Here is a 10,117-nt window from a genome sequence, read left to right as displayed (position 1 = left end):
CCTATGGAGTCCACTAGGTGAACCGTTACTAAATTCCATTGATATGGGCTGATGGGATAGTCACCCTGAAAAAAACAAGATCTAGGAATTCCAAATTTCTCTGGAGTTTCATAATGGAAAGAAAAAAAGTTTCAAGAAAAAACCTTATGTTACATGAGGAATTGGGAGGTGAAGAAAATACTCAGTCATAGGCTTAATGCAATGTGTGAACTAAAACACAGTTTCTTGAATAAACCTAATATCCATCAGAATTAGGAAAATAACATGGTTTAGCATGAAACAAATAAGATAGCATTAGTAGAAAAACCTTGAACCATTGTTTCTGTACAAGTCAAATACAGGTGCCATATTACAGGGAGTACTAACAACAGGAATAGATCACATTCCCAATCTAGTTATAATAGATAGGAATGGCATTGTTTTCCCCCCCAAAATCTTAAAAGTTGTTTTTCTTCAAAAACCAGACAATCCTACCTGATGTAAGTTGAATGAAACAATGAAATTGTTGAAAATTATATTACTGTTTTTGTCGCCTTAAGTGGCTAGTAGAGGAAAATCAAAACAACTCAAAGTTTAGTTTTATATTAACATAAGCAGAACTTTAGAAGTAAAGTCCAGTTTTCTGTCTGCATCACAAATCATTTGGCAAGGAATTATTAATTATAATATGAAGATACCTAACAGCTAACGATAGTTAAGAGCAGGGTGGTCAAACTCTCAAAACTTTATCTTTTTCCCTTTGCTAAAACGGTGGGTGTGGCCAGTGTGTGATGCATCCAGCTCATGGGTTGTGAGTCCTGTCCGTCCGCCCCCCTCCCCGCACTTAAGAGAAACTTACTATTTCCTAAGTCTCACAACTGACCCAACTCCTTTCACCTTCAATCTCTCATTCCCAGCTCTGCTGTGTTAGAAGAAATAGCATGATTACCCATTGGTACTAATAGTACCGATCGTTGATTTATAACACATGCAATATATGGGACTTTACAGTTGTGATTACAAGTAGCAGAAAAAATGAGAAATATAACTCGAACCTGTAGGGTATGAAAAAAAAATTTGTAAGAATATCACATCACATTAGGGTTATTGTGTGTTTCAACCCAACGATGAAACATCCAATCATTTTCATTTATGACCATTTTCTAGGATTGTAGAGTTGCTTTTCATTTTAATTTAAATTTCACGAACAGTACATTTTACAGAAAGCTTCAGCTGCATGTTTGCCATTCCAATTACATAAGAATATATTTCAGCTTATTTTGTCAAAAGGTGCCAAAAAAGTTTAAGAAAGTTGTGGAGGTATGGTTTTTGTAAAAAGCATGTAAATTATTCCAAGGTTGCATATTTTAAATATCGATGGGTACTTTGCATAAGGCATCAATACAGTGATCTAACCCTCCCCCCCCAACATTGGAGTTTGTTACTCCCATGAAGATTCAAATGCAAACAGTGTCCTATTATGCAAGCCATCAGTTTAGCACACTAAGGTGAACTATTTGACTAGCAAGTGGAAGACAAACCATCTAGAGAATGACTGTGATGTGAATCTAGGATAACTTTGTTTTATTATGTACATTAAGACACTATCTGCTCATCCATAATTTGTGCTTCTATTGTACGTAATTTTTCAAATGGCCAGCCCTAAATACACTGTAAAATATTTAAAGCCAAGAGATGGATGGATTTGCATTGCAGAGTTAATCTATATTGAATTAGTGAGCCTCCTGGCAGATGATCCTACACACATAGCCCATTATCTCCATCTGCCCTGCCTCCTGTGTAATGAAGTTGTCAGGAACTGTCACAAAACCTTTTCAGTTCAGGTCATTTTGTAATTTTCTTCTTAATCTTTGTAGATGGAAGCTTAACAAGTGGATGTTAAGTATTATATCCAAGGTTACCAATTCTTGGATTCATTTTGTGAGATCTAAAACATCAAGGCATTTTGAAACCAAGAGGCCACTGTTCTCTTGCCTTTATGTAAAGGCTTGAAAGCCATTCTCCCAACAGGCTTGTTGCATTTTGGATCCATGCATCAGTCACAGTTCTTGTCTTCATTCACGGAATAAAACTGGCACAGTAGTTCAAGCAAATTTTTTCTTTGTAGCAGTGAATCTCTCCATATACTAAAACATTAAAAAAAATTGTTGATAAATATATCATATAAATCAAATTATAGATAACTCTCGCAAAGAGTTCATTTATAGTTTTATGATTTTCATTTTTTTTCTGTTTAGTACATAATCTATTTGTACTGACTAGTTACAATTTCAATACTATATTAATTCAGATTTTCTGTGTTCTTTCCTTTCCTAAATCTGTTGTTGGACAAGAGATTCATAGCTAGTCTGATAAAGCAAAGTAGTGTTCAGTCAATTCAAGAGGGCCCGTTTTAATCATATCACTTGCTACTAATGTCCATTGTAGTTTAACTTTAAAATTGAACTCTTTTAAATCATAGTTATATAGATCTCAACAACCCAGAACAGAATAGTATTTTATGCTTCCTTCTTCCTCAGTTCTCAATGTCCTGCAAATATATATATAGTGCATCACACTTGAGGACTAAGAGATCCCAGAATAGCATAGGGCAGATAATTATGGCTTAAAGCAGAAGTCAAAGAAAGTTCTTATGGTGAACACCAAACTAGAACATACTGCATAGGTTTTGCTGAATTTGATCCAAAGAAGTTTAATAGGAGTGCAAGTTTTTATTGCCAATAGAGCCTTATATAAAAACCTTTATGTGCAATGAAATAGTAAGTGGCAACGTCTATTTAACCATGACTGATCGTAAAAAAAAATATCAGGAGCAGTCATGGTTAGTTGTAAGCTAGGTTGGAAGGTCAAAGAAACATCTGAGAAAAGTGCAAAAATTAACCACAGTTGTCAAGAAGCCTATATAGGGAAATCCATGTGATCAAAAGGAGTTAAGTTCAGTTTGAGGGAATCTTTCGTTAGGCATGATGCTTATAAAAGTCACCTCTCATATGAAGATTTTAAGAACAGTGATGCAATATCACTCCTATTAAATCTCTTTGGATCAAATTCAGAACCTATGCAGTATATTCTTGTTTGGTGTTCACCAAAACAACTTTCCTGGACTTCTCTTTTAAGTCATAATTATCTGTGCTGCCTGACCTATGCTATTCTGGGATCTTTCCGTCCTTATATAAAATTATATAACCACCTTGACAAATGTTTTCAAAGGTACAGGGTTTAGTGCAATGAGCCAGGGAGTATTTTTAAAACACTCATACAACTCTGATATATTAATCTATTAATTAGGAAAATGTTGTAACTATTTCCCAAAACTTTAAGATGAATCAGGGCAATAAAAATTGCCCTGATTCATAATGTGACATTAAAAATTGCTATCTACTTTTTTATGATTTCATTTATAACTGATGTCATTTGACCACTACCCTACCCAAATATATGGTAAAATGTTACCAATTAAGTAGTGGAAAAGAGAAATACATATATAGGATTTTCCAACAAACCTTGTCATAGCCATCCAATTCCCGGAGTTTCTTGATCTCAAAAAGATTACCCTCTACAGCAAGCAGAGAGATCTGAGAATCACCAAGAATACTCTGAGGTAGTACACTTAGTTCTAGACAGTTTTCTTCAAGGCGCAGAACTTTGAGGCGTGGACAATGAGAGATCTGAGAGGAGATCTGGGAAATCTGTTATATGCCCAAAAAGTAAGCAAAAAGATGGTTACAATGATCATAGTATGTCTCCCCAATTAGAAAAATTAAATAAGAAAACAAAAAAGTATTACTCATGTTTCTATTATTCTATAATTATGACCACAATTGAGTTCAACATCTCTGTTGTTAAGTGAGACATTTGTTGAGTTTGCCCCATTTTACAATTTTTCTTGCCACAGTTGTTAAGTGAATCATTGCATTTGTTAAGTTAGTAACACAATTGTTAAGTGAATCTGGATTCCCCATTGACTTTGCTTGTCAGGAAGTCACAAAAAGGGATCACATAGGGACACTGAAATGGTTGTATGCCACTTTTTTCAGTGTCATTGTAACTTTGAATGGAAACTAAATGAACTGTTGTAAGTCCAGGATTACCTGTAGTAGAGATTCTCATTTCAGCTCACACAAAATGTAAATTACACACACACCATTCTCACATAAGGCCAATTGGATGCACTTTGTCAGCAGTGGAAGATTGCAAAATTCCGTTAGGTGTGGCAGAGCTCATGGAGTGCAGGACAGCAAGGATGACTAGAGCTTTGCCCTCTGAAACTGGAGTGCCTGACCACGTACAGGGCTTGAGGAAGAACTCCTTGGAGGTGCTGGGGCTGAAGTAGAGACCTGGAGATGGGGTTGGCTGATTGAAGGCCCCATGCGCCTACTTCAGCCCCAGCACCACCAGCAGGAAGTGCTGCTGTGCAGGGTAGCCAAATGGAGAGAGATGGGGGAGGTAGGTGGGTGGATAGAGTTCCAGAGGGTAGTCTCTTATGTTCCTGAGACTTGAAGCTGGGAAGAAAGAATGGCTTGGATCAAGATGAGTCCCCTCCTAACTACCAGTGGGATTTGGTTAACAACAACAATGAGGACTGCCATAGTTGCCAGTGTTAAGTGATCCAGTTTACAACATAGACTTTAGGACTACATTGTTTAGTAAATTTCAGGCCCAATTCCATTGTTAACCAAGGACTACCTTTAATGCCAAATAAACCCCCACCCCTTGAGTTATAGCATTAACTATATCTCCATCCCATGGTATTTATGACACCGCATAACAATGTTCAACTACAAAAAAATACTTCCAGACCTGATTCTGATTTAAGTTCAGTTCAATGGCCTGTAGCTCTCCTATTGTGTCTGGGATAGTCTGGATCTGATTTCTGGAAAGATCTACCACATCTATATGATGAAGACTGCATAGCTGAACAGGTATGGTTTGAAGTTTGTTTCCGGAAAGGCTCAGAGTCTTTAGTGCTGCAAGTTGTCCAAAGCTGCTAGGTAAACGTGTCAATTGGTTATTGTTCAGATGTAGAATTTCCAGCTTTTTCAGCTTGCAGAGATCTTCAGGTAATACAGCTAGCAATAAATTATAAATAGAATTAAATCATGATGCCAAGAAAAAAGAACAATTATTAAAATTTCAAAACTGAATATTTTATTCTGCCGTATAATGCTCCTTAGAATAAAGATTCATAATATAACAGAACGTTCTTTTGTAATATATGATATATAATATATCAGATATAATTTATTTCTTCTACTTATATACTGCAAAATTGCCTGGGTTAATACACAGGCTCCACTTTCCATCCTTGCAGTTGAGAAGATGTGGGAAGAGAACAAGACAGCAAGTAATAAACATTATTCTAGCTGAGCAAGTCCTTATGTTATAAGAATCAAAATAATTTTGATTACCTTAGCGTTCAGCAACACATTATCTTAGTAACAAGTAACTGCACTTAAAGACAGATCTTTGTTAGTACTGAAACATTATTTAATATGTAATATATAGCAAGCAAAAAAAACTTAAGTAAACATACTCAGTCTGTTGTGATTTAAAGCAAGACTTTTCAATACAGAGAACTTTCCTATAAAAGGTGGGAGTGATTCAAGCTTATTGTTGGACAAATCTATTGTTCTGAGATTACTTGCCAACTTCTGTAGATCTTCAGGAAACTGAAAAAGAATTCAGATATTGATGAAATTATTCCAAGAGTTAAAAACTGCAGCAAATCTACAGAATCAGAAACATTTGTAATGTTTTGTAGTCTTACATACCCCAAATAATGAAAGATTGGGAAAGGATTGGGAAAACTGTCCAAAATTAATTAACCATAATTGGAACAAAACCCAACACAATAAAGTATTTCATATTATGCAAAATCAAAATAAATAAAACCTTATATGAACTGCCATAGTTGCTTAATGGATATAACAGCTCATTAGGTCATATTTCTTTTTAGAAATTAAATCCAAGTCAGAGAGCTTTAGTAAAACTGTGCAGAACTGCAATTTTTAAACACAGTCATCAGGGGTAGGCTTCCATTAAATGTTCTACCTTTGGAAATCCAAACTGATTTTTATAATATAGAGCAGTATCAATACTTTTATAGTATAGATATTAATTAGAATATATTCAACATTTTTATTAGAAGTATGCAAAATATATTGCATTCAGATTGAATGCATTCAGAAATATTCCAACATTAAATGTTCCATTTTGAGACAAACATTTGGTTTCAGGATTAAAACAGTTTTTTTAAAACACCCAACAAAATGGGCAATATCAAGCTGAAAATAAAATACTTTGATTTTAGAATATACTAATTGGATTTCCAATAAGACCAGAATAGCCTACTCCAAGCCAAAATGTAAAGTCTGAAATAGCCAAATTCAGTCCCAATAAATATGTAGTCAAAAAGATGATATTCTGAATTCCAAAACAAGACATCTTTCTAGCGAGTAAAGGAAACTGATTTTTTGTGCCATATGTACACAAAATTGACATTTACCTCAGAAAGGCCTTTTCCAGTTAATTGGAATACTCCTGTTTTTTGGGCTGTCTCCAAATGTGCTTTTAAGGCACTGTTTCCCATCTTTCTGTTTTTGTCTTTGCAACTGGCAAACAAAAGGATTGTGGCAGATGTGTAGTGGAGTCCCTCTCATTCACACTACATTAGGCAACATGAAATTCTTTCTATTAAAAAGTAAATTGAGAATACATTAAATATTTATCCATATGATTTTTTTCTCAATATTTTCACCTCTATGGTAAATTGAGACTCGGTCTTCCCTGCCACTGACTCAAGTAAACATAAGTTACTCAAATCATCACCATTGCATAAAATTAATCTTAACACAACATTCATTAGTAATAAGATAGAAATATATGAAAATATTGCTATATAACAGGAAAGATGGAAATGATAAATGAAAACACTATACTCAAACTCATGCTAACCTGAAAACAAGACCTGTTCAAAAGTATTTGTTTTCAGTGAGCATGTGTATGCGTCTGCATTCAAAAAGATTAATTTATAACTGTTGGAAAAATAGATATAAGAGTAACTGAACAGATAGTCAGTTTTTATAGCATTAAAGTCCATGGCAATTTATTAACCTCCACTCCAGAGATTCAGCATATTTCCAAATATATACACATAAAACTGAATTAATTTAAAAAAACAAACTACAGGCAAGTCTTTTTGATAATGACTCCATGTGCGCTTCAAGGTTTTGGTGAACGTCTTCAAAGCGCTCCATGGCATAGGGCCGGGCTATTTACGGGACCGCCTACTGCTACCGAATACCTCCCACCGACCCGTGCGCTCTCACAGAGAGGGACTCCTCAGGGTGCCGTCGGCGCGTCAGTGTCGTCTGGCGACGCCCAGGGGAAGGGCCTTCTCTGTGGGGGCTCCCGCCCTTTGGAACGAACTCCCCCCGGGACTCCGTCAACTTCCGGACCTCCGAACCTTTCGTCGCGAGCTTAAAACGCATTTATTCATCTGCGCAGGACTGGGTTAGTTTTTTAAATTTATGGGTTTTAATTGGGTTTTTATTATTTATTCTAAATTTTTAATTTCGGCCCAATTGAATAAGTTTTTTAATTGTATTTTAATTGTGTTTATATTGTAACATTATTGTATATTTTATTTGGCTGTGAACCGCCCTGAGTCCTTCGGGAGAAGGGCGGTATAGAAATTTAAATAATAAATAAATAAATAAATAAATGTCTCCATTGCTTAAACACAAGCAGGAAGTCCATGAGCTTCCAAAGAGTTTGTTGTTTGTAAGCATATTTAGAGATGGAGAGGTTTGGCCTACCCAATTGTTATGGTATGTTGGTTAAGCCTTTTATGTGACTAATACTTTTAACCCTATACAGTACTTTTAAGCTATTTACAGTTTATAGGAATTTAGCAGCATAGAAGCCTTGGCAAATGCAGTGGTATCTTGGTACTCAACTGCTTTAAAATTAATCAAATTTGATACTCAATGCATTTTGGCGCAAACATTTTATCCCAGTACTCATTACTTTGGTAATCAACACACAAGCTAGAAGTCATCGGTGTAGGCTGCCTTGTGATTCATTACATTATTCCTTATGGAAAAATGTGTTTGGTACTTATTTATTTTTGGTACTCATCCTGGAACCAATTAATGAAGGGTACTGAGGTACCACTGTAAATAAATCCACGAAGTACAAGACTCCACATAGTTATAGCTTCCAATGAGCTGTGCTTTCCTTTGACCACATATGAAGAGTATTACACAGCTTTCTCTAATACAGCTTTTTTCTCTAGTATTGCAGTCACAAGACTTGTTTCGTATAAAATCAACAGGCTTTCTAAATATTTTGCTCTTGAAGTCAGAGTTTCCTATTCTAAAACACTTTTGCATTAACACTAATCCAAAAATAACAAGGTACGCACTTTCTAATTTTGCCTTCCTTGACATAGTACTGCCTGATTAATTACTGTTTTATACAACGAATCAGCAGTATTACAAAGAAATACTGTAAGGATTATAAATCTATGTATCCATTCAAGCTAATGCCTTTTTTCTTAATAATAGCAATACATTTTTTTCTCCATACACTGGCATATTAAGAAAACTTTGTTCACCTAACAATGTTTTTAGATAGTACAGCTAGTCCTCGTCCTCAACCACAACTGAGCCCTACATTACCTTTGCTAAACAAGACAGATGTGAAGAGTTGCCCATTTTATGACATTTCTTGCCACAGTTGTAAATAGTGGAGTTGTTAAGTTAGTAACACAGTGATTAAAGGGATATCTTCCCCATTGTCTTTGCTTGTTAGAAGGTCACAACCAGTGATTACATGACCCCAGATCTCTGCAACCATCATAAATACATGCCAGTTGCCAAGAGCCCAGATTTTGATCACATGACTGTAGGGTGCTCTAGGGTGCTGTTCCACATGCTGCAACTGTGGAAGCCAGTCATAAATCACTTTTTTCAATGCCATTGTAATTCCGCACACTAAAGGAATGGTTGTAAGTCAAGAACTATCTGTATTATCCGAATTTCCCTTTCGCTGGATTTTGTATTAGCTGCTTGCCTTCTTTTACCTGGAACTGAGAAAACTGTGTAAGGAAAAGGGCCGGTAAGTGAAGTCAGTCTTAACTCAGAGACTTTGGGACAACCTCAGTTTTGACTATCAAGGGGCCCACAACAAACTATATTTAGGGTGACTATTTATCTTCCTCTCACAGAGAAGGAAGGGGGAAAAAATAAGCAGGCTAACTCAAGATGCTCTCTCTTTCTCCCACCAAAAGACACAGGCGGGCAGCAGAGGGGAGGGGTGGCATCAACGCAATTCCTGAACTTCGTCAGGAAAAATGATTTCTCCATCTGAAGTAAACCAAACTCAAATCACGCTAATCCCACGCAGGTTAATCTGGATGACAGGCTGGGTCCAGTCAACCAAGAGCTTTACTAAACAGGTCACACTGCACGGACACAAACCAAAGCAAACTCGGGATTAGCGCGATAAGAAAGCCTAATCTCAAAAGGGATTTAACTTTCAAGGATGACACGTTACGGCTACAAAAAACTGGATGACCATTTGGATGGATCGATCTTCCTTCCTTCCTTCCTCGATAAACGTCCAGACCCAAAAGTTTCTTCTTCGCTGCCATCCAATAATCGTCCCGGTTTTTATTGCTGCACTTTCTAACGGAGTTAATCTCCTCTAATCAGCCTACCAACTTCAACCTCTCGACTCCCAACGCCCTCTGAAGATCTCCCCTAGGGAGATCCCGAAAAAACCACCACCTCCTGAAAGGAGGACGGGATTACCTCAGTCCCTTTACTTTAGCCGGCACAGCCTCGCATCCTAGCAACAAGCATTCGCAGGACGACGAGAAACAGCGGCCAGGCGACTTCAGCCGTCCGCGAAGGAGCCAAACACCCGGATGACAGCCAGGCTAGCCTCTTAATGGCGTGCTTCTCCGCTCGAAAAATAATATTTGAGAATCTCGGGGATGGGGGAGGATTACCCAGAGTATCCCGAGTGCCTTCCGCCACAATCAAAATGGCCGAAAGAGCCGCCATTTTTGGGGGGCGGCTTTCGGATGCCCCGTGTGCGGGGGTGGGGTGGG

General features: G+C 37.0%; 1 protein-coding gene across 1 annotated transcript; it reads right to left on the bottom strand.

Moving 5' to 3' along the window:
- Positions 1-37: 37 nt before the first annotated feature.
- Positions 38-10,015, bottom strand: LRRC57 (leucine rich repeat containing 57). The gene is made up of 6 exons (XM_058161997.1): positions 9,816-10,015; positions 6,506-6,690; positions 5,534-5,669; positions 4,801-5,069; positions 3,504-3,689; positions 38-2,126 (listed from the first exon to the last, which is right to left on the bottom strand). The coding sequence occupies exons 2-6, from the start codon at positions 6,587-6,589 to the stop codon at positions 2,085-2,087; spliced, it is 717 nt and encodes a 238-aa protein (XP_058017980.1). The 5' UTR covers positions 6,590-6,690; positions 9,816-10,015; the 3' UTR covers positions 38-2,084.
- Positions 10,016-10,117: the final 102 nt, after the last annotated feature.

This window comes from Ahaetulla prasina, chromosome 1, assembly GCF_028640845.1.
Source record: "Ahaetulla prasina isolate Xishuangbanna chromosome 1, ASM2864084v1, whole genome shotgun sequence".
NCBI classification, from domain to species: Eukaryota; Metazoa; Chordata; class Lepidosauria; order Squamata; family Colubridae; genus Ahaetulla; species Ahaetulla prasina.
This window is presented reverse-complemented; position numbering and strand designations above follow the sequence as displayed.

Bases quoted from the DNA above. Each gene is read 5' to 3' on its own strand.
- LRRC57 (XM_058161997.1), bottom strand. From the start codon at position 6,589: ATGGGAAACAGTGCCTTAAAAGCACATTTGGAGACAGCCCAAAAAACA. The intron at 3,690-4,800 runs GTCTGGAAGTAT...GGCATATAACAG, and splicing joins TGAACTTAAATCAGAATCAG to ATTTCCCAGATCTCCTCTCA. The intron at 2,127-3,503 runs GTTTGTTGGAAA...TTAATGTTTTAG, and splicing joins AATTGGATGGCTATGACAAG to TATATGGAGAGATTCACTGC.